The following is a 17,024-nucleotide window of genomic DNA, read 5'->3' on the forward strand; positions in this document are numbered from 1 at the left end:
GGATCCGTAATTTTTTTTAAGGTAAGGCTGCATTTATTTGATCAAAAACAGTAGAAATAGTAATATAGCAAAATAATACCATTTAAAAGAATTTTGTATTTTAATATATTTTAAAACGTAATTTATTCCTGTGAAGGCAAAGCTGAATTTTCAGCAGCCATTACATCCGTCTTAAGTGTCACATGATCCTTCAGAAATTATTCTAATATGCTGGTTTGGTACACTTCTGATAACTACCAAAGAGTTGTGCTGCTTAATATATGTGTGAAAATCATACTCACTCAGGATTCTCTGATAACAGAAAGTTCCAAAGAACAGCATTTAGAAGATCTCTTGTAACATTATAAATGTTTATACATTAGTGCTGTCAAACGATTAATCACATCCAAAATAAAAGTTTTTGTTTACATAATGTGTGTGTACTGTATATTTATTATGTAACGTTATATATAAATACACATATATACAGTAGATATTTGAAAATATTTACATGTATATATTTATATTCATATAATTTATATTATATATAAATATATCTAGCATATAAACATAACACATTTCTCTTAAATATATACGTGTCGTGCATGTGTGTGTATTTATATATACATAATAAATATACAGTACACAAATATATTATGTAAACAAACTTTTATTTTGGATGCGATTAATCGTTTGACAGCACTATTAGAAATGTAAATTGTAAATGTCACTTTTAATGCATTCTTACTGAATAAAAGTGTTTCATTAAAAAAGTGCCTATGTTATGTTCCATCATGTGTAGCTACAATTCACTCTGAAATACCTCTCACTGACAGTCAAATAAAGCTGACAGCACAGTCTTTAGTGCTAGACTGAAAAGTGTTACTCAAATGTTGTACAACCATTTGCTGTTTTACAAAACAGAAATATCTGAATCAAAAACACACAGAGCTGGACTACATCTTTATAGAGACCAGAGACCACTGAAAAACTAGAAATCAAAATTTTAACTTAAAACTTCTCAAGATGCTCTTTCAAACTTTCTCCTCATCAGATTTTACACAAACACATACCACTTAAGTGCCGAATGTTAATTCTTCAATTCAGCTTTGTAACTGTCATGCTCATAATACAATTTGTAATGAAAAAGGCATTAAAATATAAATATTTAATATATACATTTACCACAGCATATAAGAAATTTCCCAAGTGGTCTCAGATTTTTCACCATACTGTATTTTGAAGGGCTCTATAAAAGCAGAATGGAAAACCAAGAAAAGCACACTAACATTTCAGCAGGATTTCCCTGGCCAGATCAGCAGAGGTGGCCGTTCCTCCTTTGAGCTGCAGGAAGCACCAGGACAGCAGGCTGCCCTGTAAAGCCCAGAACAGAGACAGCAGGACCCTCCAAATGGACCCTCCTCTGGAATCCAACATCAACACCTCACACTGAAGAAAGAGAGAGGGGCATTTTACATGGATCAGCATCACATTACTCTTTATATAGCTAGACAAGAGAAAACTATTAAGGTGTTGTCATGCAATGCATTACAATACGAGGTGTCAGCTAACGCATGTTAATGCACTATGTAAACATCTAAAGTATGTGTCAGCTATTTGCAGGAGCTTATATATGTTAGCAGGAGTGACCAGATGAGGTTGGCTGTCAGCATAGGGCAGATATACCTCTCTAGTGGCCACAATGAGCAGCGTGTCCATGACGGTCAGGACAGGTGAGATGTCAAAGTCAGATGGGGCTCCTTTAGAGGGCAGCAAGAGGAGACCTTTCGGGTCCTGATCGCTGCAAACAGAGATTAGCGCGAAACGACGTGTGAGAGCAGGAAGTAAGCTATACATTTTAACAGGACAAAAAAAAAAGTTTAAAGGGAGGAGTCTGATACCTGAAGTAACTGCAGAGAGACTCAAAAGTCAGTTTAACAGACTCTGGCTGATTTTCTTCAGTTATGTTTTTCTGAGAAAAGCAAAAAAAAAATCTCATACAATAGCAATTCAATAACAATATTCAGCCAAGGCAAGTACACCCTCATAGTCTTACTTACCATCATGTGAAAGAGTTTGTCCCTCCGGCTCTGTTTGTCAGGGAAGAAAATGGCAGCTCCACTGAGGATGGCTTTCACGGCTTCTTTTCTCAGAGCTTTCTCCACTGCAGTCTGTCCTTCAGGACCGTCCACCACTGCGCAGCACAAAAACTGTGGGTTATTCTCCCAAGCACCAAGCAAGACACGATGGCATTATTATATTGCTTTTAACCAATTTAACTGTGTGTTTTTAGCCATCAATTTTAACTGATATTTTTTTGGAAACTACAAATTACACTACAATTCAGTTTGTGGTTAGTATGTTGTTTTTTATTTAGAGAAGACAAATTAAACTGATTAAGTGACATTAAGAAATGTATAATGTAACAAAAGACTTAAACTTCAAATAAATTCTGTTCTTTTTAAGTTTCTTGAGCTTAGCCACAGGAATCAATTCTATTTAGAAATATATTAAAATAAAATAAAAACTGTTATTTTAAATTGTAGTAATATTTCACAATATTACAGCTTTTACTGTATTTTTGATTAAATAAATACAACCTTGGTGAACATATGAGACTTCTGTGAAAAACATTTAAAAAATACACACTCCAAACTTTTGATCAGTAATGTTTGCTACAATGGAAGCACATTGAGAGCAGCTACAAACTTCTACTTCAGCTTAAACGCTGTTCCAACAGATCATTATTTATGTTTCATGTTCTGTACTTCACTGCTTGTTCTCACAGCTGGTTTCGGGCAGTTCTCCACAAACACAAATCAAACTGTACATGCTATACAGCAGCAAGGCATTACAAACAAACCACTGAAGTGTGTCTCGATTTGCCACAGTCATGCCATTGAGTCATACAGAGCAGTATGTGAGTCTTACCTTGACAAAAGTGACTGTAGAGCTCTCCGACAGCTTCTGCAGGATCCACGTCTGTGCTGGCTGAGGGTGCTGCTGAAGCTGAAGCTGAAGCTGAGGCTGTGATGTCTGACAACTGGGACTCTGTCAGGCTGGGCAGCATTGGGAAGCAGTTCTGGAGCAGCTGAAGCAAGAGAACTCTTGTCTTTATGGCCTCCTCTCCCTCACTGAAAGTGTATGCACACACATACGTGGCAGACATTGGAAAATATCATTTTAAAACACATTTTATCTGCCTTAGTTCATAAGAAATGTTTCACCAAATCGTAATATTAGAATGGTTTCTGAAGGATCATGTGACAATGAAGACTGGAGTAAAGACTGCTGAAATAAATTACATTTTGAAGAATATTAAAAATAGAATACAATTATTTTAAATTGTAATGATATTTCACATTGTTACTGTACTTATGATCAAATAAATGCAGCCTTGGTAAGAATAAGAGACTTCTTTTGACCCCAAACTTTTAAAAAGTAGTGTTATTACATGGACAAGGACACAATACTTTAATGTCAAAGTCTAAACTTTGTGTCTAGTCTTTATTTTAAAAAGTATTCTTTACTGTCTATTTTTAAACACCTTTGCCTTAATTAGTTCATTTCAAATGATCCTTTAAATGGACAAAAAGTACAAATAATACATGTAATCTCTAAATTATTATTTCTAAAATCCTTTTTTTTATATATTTTACATAAACTATAGCATGTCACACCATAGAACTTTGCCATCATGGCTTAAAATTTCATGTCAAGTGGACTTCCGAAAAAAATCATAATCTACAGGAAGCATGAACATCTGACCATCTGTAGAGAGAGTCACATGATCAGTGAACTTATCAGATTAGTGGCCTAGAAATAGAAAGTCTTTATGGCATAATGTAAAATGAACCACTGATTTTTAACACATACTCTCTGTAACCCCACCGTATGAGCAGTAAAAATTGCATCAATTTTAGGAGAATTGTGAATTCAAATAAAATCCATGCACATATTAAAATAAACATAAATTCTCATTACAGCTTTACTCACATAGATCTGAGTTTGCGGTAGAAGTCCCAGAACAGCAGCATGCTGAGGTCACTGAAGTCCAGCAGGGACTTCTGCTTGGACAGAGACACATCCTGTAACATATGCTCAGGGTTTATACAGCTCTCTTTAGAGAGGCATGCAAAGTTCACTGAAAAAATGCATTACGAATTTCAGAGTTTTCAGAAATTTCAGAAATTAGGTCAGTCGCAAGAGGACATGGGTGTACCATATTTCTGGTGAGCTGCTGGACGAAATAAAGGGTTTTCTTCATGAGTGCGAGACCCGTAACCAGGCCTGAAATGCTCCCCTCGGCCTGAGCGCTCAGATCGTCCACATCCTCCAGCCGCTCAGAGTGTGGACACAAATAACCACTGAAACTCATCTGCTGAACCCCCAACCGCTCTGCTGTGTCCTGCCTAGCACACAGGAACTTCACCATCAGAAACTACACACAGAAAGACAAAAAGAATAGCTGTTAATCAAGTGTTACAATTGTTTTAAATTATTTTTCAGAATTCATAATATTTAATTAAAATGACAAAAAATGACAGACTTGCGCATGAAATGTTCAACTGCAAATTGAAATTAAGATCTGTCTCCACTGAATCAACAACTGATGGATTAAACCAGGGCTGTCCAAACTCGGTCCTGGAGGGCCGGTGTCCTGAAGAGTTTAGCTCCAACCCTAATTAAACACACCTGAACCAGCTAATCAAGCTCTTACTAGGCATAGAAACTTCCAGTCAGGTGTGTTGAGGCAAGTTGGAGCTAAACTCTGCAGGACACCAGCCCTCCAGGACCGAGTTTGGACAGCCCTGGATTAAACCAAGTCTACACCCTACATTTAGTTTTCGATAGTCAATTTCACTTAGATCTTCATCATAATACAGAAGAAATGATCTGTCACTACTTTCATTTCATTGCGCTTTTAAAGCATTTAAAAATAATTCAGCAAAAACTGTTAATTATTGTTATTTTAACTGTAATAATGTAATTTTAGCTGTAATAAAGACATTCAGTCTGAGAAGGGAGAACTTTAGTAGGTGGACAAACTCCCAGAGTTAATAACATACAGTTTGTGATTTTCGATTGATGTCAGGAGCCAACGTTCAAAGAAAGAAAGAAAGAATCCATACTTTTGACACTCTGCATTGTTGCAGCTTGATCTCCACGTCGTTCCAGTCCTCTTCCACCTCAAACCAGCCAATGGGCTCGTCCTCACTGGTCTCTTCTATCCTTGTGCTGGAGTGTGTGTGTTTGTTTGTGAATGTAATACACGTGACAGTGTGTGAGGTACAGAGGCAGAAAACAGCGGGGGTCAATTGACTCACAGAAACATTCTCACTAAATTTACAGCCATCTTGGCCGTGTGTACATGTGCACAGACAAAAATACACTCTCACATGCACTGGGCAAGACAAGGCATTCCCACAAGCTGCTCACTCTCTCACACACTCCTAAACAAGCAGCATTTAAAGTTCATGTGATCAATACTGGGTGTCTTTTATGAGCAACAACATTACATTAACAAATCAACAACAAATCACTGTCACATACCTGTCTTGGACAAATTCTTTATAGTCTTTGTAGTCCCAGCTGTCATACTTTTTGAATCTTTTGAAGTGTTTATCTGCATCAAATGCCTCGCTGTCATTGTAGGCAAACACCAAGCCACATTTAGCACCAATAGCTCCTTTACGCACCTGAAGCGTAGGAACACAGCAGTGCTTTAAAACTAGGATATGTAGATCAGATCAGTTTGAATGTTTCCCAAATGAACATTTATTTGACTCCCGTACTGACAGAACACACTCTAATTTCTTGTTTAAGAAGTACAAAGCACAATTCTCAAGTATTTACTAAAGTGTTTCTCTTACTTTTATCTTGATCTGTGTGACCTGGAAGCAGCTCTGGTTTTCAGTAGACAGAATCACACTGGCTTTCCTCTTTCCATTCTCTGTCAGAAAACCTGCAGGTACAAATGAAGCATTAAGAGGGTCCACTTTGCATTAGATTCTTTCTAAGCAATACAGATGACCGCTCAACCATACAGCCTTTCTCCACAGAGAAAGCTATTCTTTTAAAGCACACAGCTGTTTTAAAAGACATCACTATTCACATTAGCACTTTGGTGATTTATCTGTGAAGCACTATCAAAATACCCATCTCTACACCAAATAAAACCAAAACCGTACCATCTCCAGTGTTGGGCTCCGTCAGCATGTTTTCTGGGCCAGACTTCTCCTCTTTACTCTTCACATCACATGCTTGCAGATGAAGCTGGATGGGTTTACCTAATTTACATGAACAGTGATAAACGAAAAGAAATGTCTATATCAGTGTTATTACTGTTAACTTTTTTCATTTGATTAAAATGTATTAGTTATTAAATTTGAAAAAATCCTTTGGGACCACTGTGCATTACCATTACGGTAGAGTAGTCTTAACCGGACAGACGCCATAGAGGCCAGCAGTGAGGAAGCTCTGTACTCTGAGTCCAGATGCTCACAGACACCAGACAAAGAGATGAGGACTTTAGCCACACTGCCTCGAGCCAGAGCAAACGCTAACAGAGTCAGCTCAGCGTCAGGAGACACACAGCAGCTAGGACGGTTGAAAGCAAAGCACTTCTGTTAAGCTTTCTCAGCAGAGTGTCCAATTACGTTCAGATGAAACAGCTGTAATTATTCACTGATAGAAAACGGTTTTCCATTATAATCAGGCTAACTCGTATTGTGTAATTAAAACCGAAAGGGGTTTGCCACTATTGCCCTCCATGTCAGTATTGTTTTGACCTATTAATAACAGATTTAAACGTGCTGAGTTGAGCTGAGCTTGTGCTAGCAGAGCTTGATTCTTACTCTGCTATGCGCAGTAAAAAGCCGTCCACCTCTTCCAGAATGTTTGCAGAGAGGAATCTGGGGAACTCCATTGAAGACGGCGTTAAGGACAGGGGCGGCATGTGCTGTAAGGCTTTCCTAGAAAACAAAAAGCATACAAAAAACACAGTAAAATAAACAGCTCTAATCAAATGAAATGTTTCACGATGAACAAAAAGTTCAAAAGAAGAACATTTGTTTGAAATAGAAATCTTTTGTAACATTATAAAAATCTTTACTGTCACTTTTGATCAATTTAATGCATCACTGGTAAATAAAAGTACCAATTTATTTACAATATATATATATATATATATATATTCTTTTTTTATGGTAGTGTATATGTCTCAACAAATTAAATTCAAATTTTCAAATCAAAATGCATTAGGCAAAATAGAGAACAAAACATACAGCTCCCATCCAGGACACTATATAAATCAAATTTGTGCCTATAACACAACAAATACAGTGGTATTACTGCCATGCTTTTGTGAGAAGCAATATTCATTAGTCAATTTCTCCTGACTTACTGTGTGCTCTGTAGGACGGTCTGCGCAAGCACAGGGTTGGTTTCCATGGAAGCGGTGACCAGAGACGTGAGGAGCGACAGATACCATATAGCGGAGGCATCGGATACTGAAACTTCTTTACTCTTGGTAATCTGGTAGCCCATTGTCTTCAGACCATGAATACGTGTGTCACAGCCATCGCTAAGGCAGCGTTTAATGTTTATCTGAATATCTGAGAGACAAAAGGAAGATCAGCATAAGGGCTTTTTGACTCCTAACATTCATGTTGATAGGACTAGAGTAGTATATACGTGGAATAAACAGAAATCACAGTCTCACTTTATATTACACTTACAGCATGCAACTTCTGTGCACATATATACTATCGTTCAAAAGTTTGGAGGATAGTACGATTTTTTTTAAAGATGTTAATACTTACATTCAATAAGGATGCATGAAATTGCTCAAAAGTGACTGTAAAGACATTCATAATATAACAAAAGGTTTCTATTTCAAATAAATGTGGCTCCCTTTCAAGAATCTTGAAAAAAATGTATTACAATTTCCACAAAAATATTAAGCAGAACAACATATTTCAACACTGATAATAAGAAATGTTTGTTGAGCAGCAAATCTGCAAATTAGTATGATTTCTGAAGGATCATGTGACACTGAAGAGTGAAGTAATTAATGGCTGCTGAAAAATCAGCTTTGCCCTCACAGGAATAAATGACATTATAAAATATATTAAAACAGAAAACAATTCTTTTAAATTGTAGTAATATTTCACAACATTACCAGTTTTACTGTATTTTTGTTATCAAATAAATGCAGCCATGGTGACCATAAGAGACTCCTTTCAAAAACCCCAAACTTTTGAATAGTAGTGTATAAATTCAAACTTCAAACAGAAGATTCTGTTATACAAGTGTATGCTCACAAGGATGGCTGATGTTGCCGTTATCCAGTAGCGGTACATAACCCGTGACATTACTGGGGATCCTCACATCTCTGATCTCCTGCAGGGAGCGCCGGTTCTTTCCTACAGCTATAGACACCAGCTGCGGCATGTAGCTGTGGTCATTAGAAGCTACCGCAATGGCCAGGCGTCTCAAAACTATGTCTGGCTTCAGCTTTAACCTGTGAAAGTGATGGGGGTAATATTTAACTAGTTATTTAGTGAAGGTAATAAAATGTGTTACATCATCAGGTCTATTTTAATTCTATGAAAATGCACAAATGAAATGGGCAGCTTGCCTTATCCAGTGTGAGCGAGCGCTACCGTCCGACTGCCAGAAAGACACGGTCTCACCATTGGTCATCTTGTTGATATCTGCACTATTGGACGAAGCCTCGATGAAGCTGTAGCACTGGGTGACCACCTTCACTTTATCCACATCTGGGTCATGATTGAGCTCAGCTCTGTACTGGATGTCTAGATCTGAGAGGATAGTCAGTAGAATATGCAAAGGAGATGGAGAAAAATGTTCTCATATTTCTATATAGTTCTACATATAAGAGGTCACTGTACTATAAAAAAACATCCTGTAAGTTTCAGAACTCAAAAGTTTGTCGTTTATCCAAACAGCTTATATTGAAGCCAGTCTGCCAAAACAACAGCTTGTAGAATGTGCCACTCTATGGTGTAATAGTGTGGCTAAACACCGTCTTCGCAGAAGAATATCAATGCCTGCTTCTACATCACTGCCTGCTTAGCCCCGCCCACCGATTTGCACATATAGTAGGTAAATAACGAAAGGGGCAAATGCACATCTACGCAGAAACCAAACTATAAAGATGCTCTGAATACAACAAGACGCTGTGCAGTGGCAAATTGTGGAAAAACACAGTCTTTGCATTGCCTTCCTTCTGATCCCAATGTTAGGAAAGAGTGGATGAACTTTATTTTTAATGAAGATCCAGACCACATCAGTAAGAACTCGGTCCTTTGTTCACTTCATTTTACAGCAGATTCATTTACAAACAAGGCACACTTTGACGCAGAATTTTCAGATAGATTGAAACTAAAAGACGATGCTGTGCCGACTATATTGGATCCGACAGTATTGGCGCAACACACAGGTGTGAGTAACTGCTTTTATTACTACTGCTTGGTCTGTTATAACAGTTTGTTTGATATGTACGGAGTATTTACCGTTTTTAACCTAAATCACAGCAGCGTTCACAGGAACCAGGGTGATTCTCACTTCTGGATTGCCTTACAAAAATATATCATCCCTGCAGCACTATATAATAATTGTTATTACCACTCTGCCCAATAACCACCATTCACCTTTCTCCTTCTGCAGCAGGTAATCCAGGAAGTCCTGCACTACAGATGACCTCATGGTGCAGATGCTGTTGTAGCCTTCCAGCACAGGGAATGGGATTGCGCTGCTGGGGATGCGATTCCGGTGCAAGAATTTCAGGATTTTGGAAGCATGTGCTTTGAGACGGTCCTTGGACTTGGAGAAGATATCCACAAACCCTGGATGAGCATGAACGGTAAAAGAGGACAACAACTGGGTCAAACAACGAGAATCATTTGCATAGTTACCTGGCATGGTCAACTTCAAACATCTGAGCTTGTGTCGCCATTGCATTCAAATAAACAAGAACGTTCATGTCTGCTTCCCCACCTGGAGTCAAAGAGCACACCTGAAGCTGCCTGATCACATGACTGAGTTCTCCCTGCAGGTTGGCTCCATTGGAGTTTTTCAGTGCCATGAGCATGCTCTCCACATCAACAATCCCATCACCCTCAGCATCAAACTGACCATAGGCCTAAAGAGCACAAATGGAAGAGATTTTTTTTTCTGTCTGTACGTTCTGTGACACAAATATTAGGCTGAGGTATCACACAAAAGAGAAGGCAAACAGAAAACAAAAGGAGGACAAGATCAACTAGTATCTCTAGATCTCTCAAACCAGTTGTCCATTTCACCTACATAAACACACTCGAGTCAGCATGTGAATCATTTGTAAAGCAAATGAAAGTGAGTCATGTTTACATCAGTATAGCCACCTCCAGAAAGCACCACACTAACAAAATGCACCAGTGCAACAACGATTTTGGATATGTCTGAAAATACCATGTAAATAACACAGTACATGAATTAAGTAATCATTTAACACCAAGATACAGGTGCATCTCAATAAATTAGAATGTCATGGAAAAATTGTGAAACTCGTGTATTAAATAAATTCAATGCACACAGACTGAAGTAGTTGAAGTCTTTGGTTCTTTTAATTGTGATAATTCTGGCTCACATTTAACAAAAACCCACCAACTCACTATCTCAACAAATTAGAATACTTCATAAGACCAATAAAAAAACATTTTTAATGAATTGTTGGCCTTCTGGAAAGTATGTTCATTTACTGTCCATGTACTCAATTCTTGGTAGGGGCTCCTTTTGTTTTAATTACTGCCTCAATTCGGCGTGGCATGGAGGTGATCAGTTTGTGGCACTGCTGATGTGGTATGGAAGCCCAGGTTTCTTTGACAGTGGCCTTCAGCTCATCTGCATTTTTTGGTCTCTTGTTTCTCATTTTCCTCTTGACAATACCCCATAGATTCTCTATGGGGTTCAGGTCTGGTGAGTTTGCTGGCCAGTCAAGCACACCAACACCATGGTCATTTAACCAACCTTTGGTGCTTTTGGCAGTGTGGGTAGGTGCCAAATCCTGCTGGAAAATGAAATCAGCATCTTCAAAAAGCTGGTCAGCAGAAGGAAGCATGAAGTGCTCCAAAATTTCTTGGTAAATGGGTGCAGTGACTTTGGTTTTCAAAAAACAAAATGAACTAACACCAGCAGATGACATTGCAACCCAAATATTCACAGACTGTGGAAACTTGGGCTATGAGCTTCTCCACCCTTCCTCCAGACTCTAAGACCTTGGTTTCCAAATGAAATACAAAACGTGCTCTCATCTGAAAAGAGGAATTTGGACCACTGGGCAACAGTCCAGTTCTTCTCCTCCTTAGCCCAGGTAAGATGAAAAGTACCACACTATAAACAATGGATACGTGACTGAACTATTTTACTTTTGTAAGGAAGTAAAACTTGGCTCGTCACCGCACACTGAGCCAATCCCAGAAAAATAACACATTTATGCTCCAATATCAATTACTCTGGATAGGATTTAAATGTAATCAGGGTTGGGGGAAGTGGGGACATTGATTATGGCCCCTGTGATTATGGATGCCCACTAAAGTTCTCTACGATTTGTATATAGCTTTAACAAAAATTAAATCTGTCAGTCACAAATCTAACTTTTAAAAAAAGATTTATACAGCTGAGGTTTTACTGCCAATTTGTATATGTAAAATAAACAGAAAAACATTTAGTTTGCTTATAAAAATTGGAAATCAATAGTCAGAAGTTCAACTGTAGAAATCTGTGTCAAAAGGTAATTTGTTATTGCCAAATTTAATTTGCTAAAGCATTTCTTATAGCCTAACCTTTTTATTTACAAGTACAGCACAGCAAGACCTATTCTATACTGGCACTAGATGAGTCTGACTATTCGGCGGTCAATAGTAGTCAGTGTAATCAATCAAACCCTATATCTACCAATCAAAAAGAAAGACAAAGCAAATCTAATACGACCGTCCTATGATGTGCTGAAATGCAGTCAAGATTGAAAGTGAACTAGGTGGGGACAGCCAATAAACAGCCTTTATCAAAGGTGTGATACAAAGATAGAGATTACACAATGTAACCACTCAGAGTATAGAGCAAGCTAAGTGGTCAATTACACAACTTTGAGTTGTTTGTCAGCTAAATACTGCTTATTTACTAGTAAGTCACTTAGGTGATAGGGACGTTTTGCTGAAGTGCACTATAGTGAGTGTTCATGAAACACCCTTCTTTGGTCTTGAACATGCAAACTCTCAGTTATCAGCCAAGGCCTGGCTTGAACCGCTGTGCTACAGCAGGTCATTGCTCATCTGAGTGACATGTCTGATCACCTCCTCGCACTCATCTCTGGGCGCGTCTCTGCTCTCCAGCATCTCACAGAACTGCTCCAGAGTGACGGACTCCTCTCCGCGGCTCAGCCGCTCCTCCAGCCAGCGGACCAGAGCGCTCTCGTTGCGCGCCAGCACCGACTCCGAAATGGCGACCCATGAGTCGCTCATACGGGCCGCTGCCTCTCGCAGCTTCACCTGCTCCAGCAGAGCTTCAGGAGTGGGGAGTCCATAGCTCGGGGCCGGCGGGTTCGCCGAACCTCTTCCGCTTCTCCCCGGACCGGAGCCTGCAGCTGTTCCTGCTCCTCCTCCACCTCCACCTCCACCTCCACCACCACCACCACCACCACCTCCTCCTCCTCCGTTGCCGGTTCTGGTGCCTGTGGCCGCAGAGGCCGGGCTGCCCTCAGCGAACACGGGACTCTCCGTTTCTACGTCCTCATCGTCGCCGCTCCCGGCGCCACAGCCGCCCTCCGCGTTCCCCATGGTGTTCTGCGGCCTCGGGCTCTCTTCCGATCGCCTTCAGCCCAGGTTTCAAGCTAAGTTTTAGTGTCAGGGTTGATTAGTGCAGGGTGCTTTTCCAGTCAGTGCGCTCCTCCGCTGTCACTACCGCATTGACGGGCTCCGCCAATTGACGTCATGTTTGTCAGCAAAAAACTTTGGTCCCTTCCGTGAGCTCAGCGACGCCCGCTGCGCTGTAAACACGCCCCCTAGCGTATTACCTCCAGTATTCGGCAATCATTCTTTTTTTATTTATTTTTTGCTTAATGTACATAACAAGACAGGGAACAACCAATTTGAGAAATATAAGCTTATTGATTTTTTTTGTTTAAAGGTTGACTTATATATTAATTTATATATATAAAAAAAAATTATTATTATTATTTTTTTTTTTGCTTAATGTACATAAGACAGGGAACAACCAACATTGTAAGACTCAACAAGACTAATAAATAGAATTTGAGAAATATAAGCTTATTGGTTTTTTTGTTTAAAGGTTGACTTACATATTAATTTATATATATATAAATCCACACTCCAGATCAGTGGGTGGCGGTAATGCACCCGAAAGCTGTTTGCCAACCGCCAATAAAAACAAAAGAAGAAGAAGAAAAAAAATTAAATAAACATAAATAAACACAAGGAGCAAGGATGAAAACAAAGATGTAGTCGATGTAGACATTATAAAGAAAAAAAGATACTAAAGTAATAAATATTTTGATAAAGAGAAGCATAATTTTCAGATTTTCTATTATGTTTTTTGAAGCTCTGAAACATTTTAGCAAACTCACATAAAAAATATATTGAAGGAGAGCTTAAATTTTTTCCATTTACAAGTATGGATATGATATTTACCCATCAACAAAACAAAATGTACAACATCAGAGAAGGATGAATTTAAATCGCACTTTAAAAAAAAGGACATCTTGGGTTATAGGAGGAATTGTCTCCATTTTTACTGACAACCAGCTATGTATATCGAACCAAAACTTAGAAGTAGCCTCACAGTAAAAGAAAAGGTGATCAAGTGTTTCAGGAAAAGAAGAACAGAAACCACAAGCATCCACCTCGAAATGAAATAGTTTGTGTATAAAGTCACTAGCTGGGTAAATCCTAAACATCATTTTGTAATGAGTCTCCTTGACCTTTGGAGCAACTAGGTATGCCATATAACGGGTAAAAGCTTTGTCCTTTACTGAGGTTTTAACATCTCCCAGAAAATAACACTGATAAACACCAGTGATAATACATTTAAGTTCTTTGTAAATAAGTTTGTTATTACACTTACCGTCTAAAAGGTTACATATTTTCAAAGAGGGAAGAGAAACTACAGGTCTAGATAAAAGATTAGAAAAACTGCTTTGGATTATTCTTAACAATCCAGTGGGTATAGCATTGCATACCTTATTATAACCTATTTTAATTCTAACTCTGTATTTGTTAATGAAATCATTATAAGATAGGAAAAAGCCATTATCATCTAATAAATCATGAATAAAAATAATGCCTTGTCTATACCAGCAAATCATTCTTTTTGAATTATATTTTTTGTCATTTTTTAATAAATAAATGCTCATATTTGAAGCTGATGTTCAGTGATTATATCAATTTGTAGGTAACCTGGAAAGCTAATTCTTAATATCAAAAATTGCTAAACAAATGTTGTTTTAATAACAAAGTTAAAGGAGTAGCCAACAAAATACTACAGGATTTATTATGCATGTTTTGGAAAGCTGAACATTTCATATGCGTGTCAATTCTGTTGACTGGAAAAGGCATTTGTTTTATAATTGAATTCAGATTGTATTTAAGATTTTTTTGGGGAAAGATTTATAAAATATATTAAAAGAAAACGGGTGTGTGTGATTTGTGTATTTGTATGTGATTTATTTATTTATTAATTATTTTTTTTCCAGAATCACATTTTGGAATATGAAGAATAATACAATGACAATATTACAATTGCTTATTTTATTAGAAAAATACCACATAAAAAGAATGGACTTTTTGAAAACCAAGTTTCTTACCTCTTATAACTTAGAAATATACGTAAACTGAAAACAAGCAAACAAATAAATAAACTAAAAACTGTAAACAAGTAATATGTTAAATAGCACTGAAATGTTGGCCATTTTTTGTTGTTAATAATGTGACTATGTATACATCTTGTTCTTGTGGTACTGAACGTAAAAAAAAAGTATTTCAAACACTTGAAATGTCAGTATATTCAGTGAAATATTTTAAGATTTATCATACAAAATCTCATGCATTTACTAATAGAATGTCATAGTCTTATTCTGAGAGTAACCAGGCTATACCTTGACAGTTTAGAGACTCTTTCAATTAGAAGGCCACCATCACCATCACAAATCACATTTGTTTGAATTCTGTGTAGTGTGTAGGCCTACTTTATTTGTAAATTTGTCTGCGTGTACATTTTAACTCATTTTTTTTCTTTCGGTTGTTATCTATAGTGTTGATTAATGTTCACTGAATCAAAAAAAACAAAAAACTTTCAGCTATAAAAAAACGTATATTGTCTCAATAGATTTGCGCATGCGCATTCACATACCCGGAAACATGATGATGTGACATACCGATGTGTTGTGCGGTACGGAATGCTTCTTATTTTAAATGCTGACTTCTTGACATTTCGTCCTCGTCATTATACACTGTATGCACAATGCTGAAATATTTAGTAGCACTTATTTCAATGGTCCTGGCCGTATGGACCGTGCCGGAGTGGCTCACATTCCCGATCTATGGCAGTGTTGTGAATGTGCTGGAGCCGTGGCTGCGGCAGCAGGTCACTGATGTGCCAGCATCTGCTCCGGGGCGCATGCTGACCGAAGATGAGCTGTATTTATACAACGGAGAAGAGGACAGTAAAGGATTGTACCTGGCGATCTTAGGACAGGTGTTTGACGTTGAAAAGGGGCGGAAACATTACGGCCCTGGCGGCGGTTATCATTTCTTTACAGGTTAGTTCACTATGCAATTTACAGGCCACTGAGTGATGCGAACGCATAGAGATCTGTGAAATCTGTGTGTTGTTTGTGCAGGGAAAGACGCATCAAAAGCATTTATTACAGGCGATTTCACAGAGGCTGGTTTAACTAGCGATGTCTCGGATTTCACTGACTCCCAGATTGTGGCTCTTTATGACTGGCTGTCATTTTATCAGAAGGACTACACTCCAGTAGGTGGGTACCAAATGACGTTCGATGACCATTTTATTACCATTTCTTTCAGAATTTTATATTCATAAATTTGAAAGAAAATACATTTTATTTTTAGTAAAGGTGTTGAATTATTTAAAGCACCTAAATAGCCTGTAAGACTCTTCCATGGTGTAATAATTGCAATGAATGCACTTTAGTTTATTGTAACCTTCTTAGAATATTTTGTATGTTGTCTTTATGCATGTAAATATTATTATTAAAAAATAAAAATGTATAATTATATCATGCAAATCATGACAGATTTTTAATTTCAAGGTGACCTGTCCCTTTAAGGTGTCTGTCTGTTGGCCCTTGTGCTGCAGGTAAACTGATAGGCCGATTCTACACAGAAACCGGGCAGCCCACTGATGCTTTGTTACATGTCGAGGCTTTCTTGACTGAAGGGTTGAAGAAAAAGGCCCAGGCTCAGAGTGAGATGCAGCTGTACCCGGCCTGTAACTCGGAGTGGAGCGAAGCCAGTGGGGGACGGGTATGGTGCTCTACAATGAGGTAATTTTTTGACCTTTTTAATCTGTTAATGCTTTGGCCAAACATTTGATAAGGTTCCTAAAAAATTTAACAACTTTAAATTTTTTTTTGTAGTGGTGGCATTCACAGGGACTGGGTTGGAGTACCCAGAATGCTTTTCTCCCCTGGATCTGGCCACTCCCGATGTGTGTGCATCCGACTGTCAGATCCTGTTCACACTGAGAACCGAAACCTCAGAGAGTACAAAGACTGTCCTCCTCATGCAGAGTCCTGTCGTATCACTAAAGACTGAGCTTCAAGTATTCATCACACTATAAGAGCCACTGTATTTCATTTGACACATTTTTCATAGAAATGTTTTTGTTGGGTTTATTGTAGCTGGCACATTCCAAGTACCTGATGCTGCTTGTTATTTATGTAGTTATGTTTCTAATTGAATTAATTTCATTGCAGTTTGTGGCCAAGTATATTACTTGTG

The 17,024-nt window shown here is 38.1% G+C and overlaps 2 protein-coding genes across 2 annotated transcripts in view; one reads left to right on the forward strand and one right to left on the reverse strand.

The window, feature by feature from the left end:
- Window positions 1-13,073, reverse strand: part of LOC107598082 (zinc finger ZZ-type and EF-hand domain-containing protein 1-like) — a 51,088-nt gene extending 38,015 nt beyond the window's left edge. Inside the window, exons 1-19 of the mRNA XM_016289350.1 lie at window positions 12,339-13,073; window positions 10,003-10,147; window positions 9,657-9,851; window positions 8,621-8,804; window positions 8,304-8,503; window positions 7,385-7,595; window positions 6,837-6,953; window positions 6,401-6,579; window positions 6,171-6,269; window positions 5,853-5,944; window positions 5,533-5,678; window positions 5,112-5,217; window positions 4,202-4,420; window positions 3,976-4,067; window positions 2,911-3,113; window positions 2,040-2,173; window positions 1,881-1,951; window positions 1,666-1,780; window positions 1,269-1,428 (exon numbers count right to left, since the gene is read on the reverse strand). Coding sequence (XP_016144836.1) covers window positions 1,269-1,428; window positions 1,666-1,780; window positions 1,881-1,951; window positions 2,040-2,173; window positions 2,911-3,113; window positions 3,976-4,067; window positions 4,202-4,420; window positions 5,112-5,217; window positions 5,533-5,678; window positions 5,853-5,944; window positions 6,171-6,269; window positions 6,401-6,579; window positions 6,837-6,953; window positions 7,385-7,595; window positions 8,304-8,503; window positions 8,621-8,804; window positions 9,657-9,851; window positions 10,003-10,147; window positions 12,339-12,821 — 3,151 coding nt within the window. The 5' untranslated portion in view covers window positions 12,822-13,073. The remainder of the gene's footprint in view (window positions 1-1,268; window positions 1,429-1,665; window positions 1,781-1,880; window positions 1,952-2,039; window positions 2,174-2,910; window positions 3,114-3,975; window positions 4,068-4,201; window positions 4,421-5,111; window positions 5,218-5,532; window positions 5,679-5,852; window positions 5,945-6,170; window positions 6,270-6,400; window positions 6,580-6,836; window positions 6,954-7,384; window positions 7,596-8,303; window positions 8,504-8,620; window positions 8,805-9,656; window positions 9,852-10,002; window positions 10,148-12,338) is intronic.
- A 2,328-nt stretch (window positions 13,074-15,401) lies between these two features.
- On the forward strand, window positions 15,402-16,990 carry cyb5d2 (cytochrome b5 domain containing 2). The gene is made up of 4 exons (XM_016288473.1): window positions 15,402-15,817; window positions 15,899-16,039; window positions 16,381-16,567; window positions 16,661-16,990. Exons 1-4 carry the CDS (start codon window positions 15,520-15,522, stop codon window positions 16,836-16,838), a joined length of 804 nt encoding a protein of 267 aa, XP_016143959.1. The 5' UTR covers window positions 15,402-15,519; the 3' UTR covers window positions 16,839-16,990.
- The last annotated feature ends 34 nt before the right edge of the window (window positions 16,991-17,024 follow it).

This window comes from Sinocyclocheilus grahami, unplaced genomic scaffold (assembly GCF_001515645.1).
Source record: "Sinocyclocheilus grahami isolate Dianchi unplaced genomic scaffold, SAMN03320097.WGS_v1.1 scaffold12.1, whole genome shotgun sequence".
NCBI classification, from domain to species: Eukaryota; Metazoa; Chordata; class Actinopteri; order Cypriniformes; family Cyprinidae; genus Sinocyclocheilus; species Sinocyclocheilus grahami.

Coding starts and splice junctions, on each gene's coding strand:
- cyb5d2 (XM_016288473.1), top strand. CDS start 15,520: ATGCTGAAATATTTAGTAGCACTTATTTCAATGGTCCTGGCCGTATGG. Junction 15,818..15,898: donor CGGTTATCATTTCTTTACAG/GTTAGTTCACTA, acceptor TTGTTTGTGCAG/GGAAAGACGCATCAAAAGCA. Junction 16,040..16,380: donor GAAGGACTACACTCCAGTAG/GTGGGTACCAAA, acceptor CTTGTGCTGCAG/GTAAACTGATAGGCCGATTC.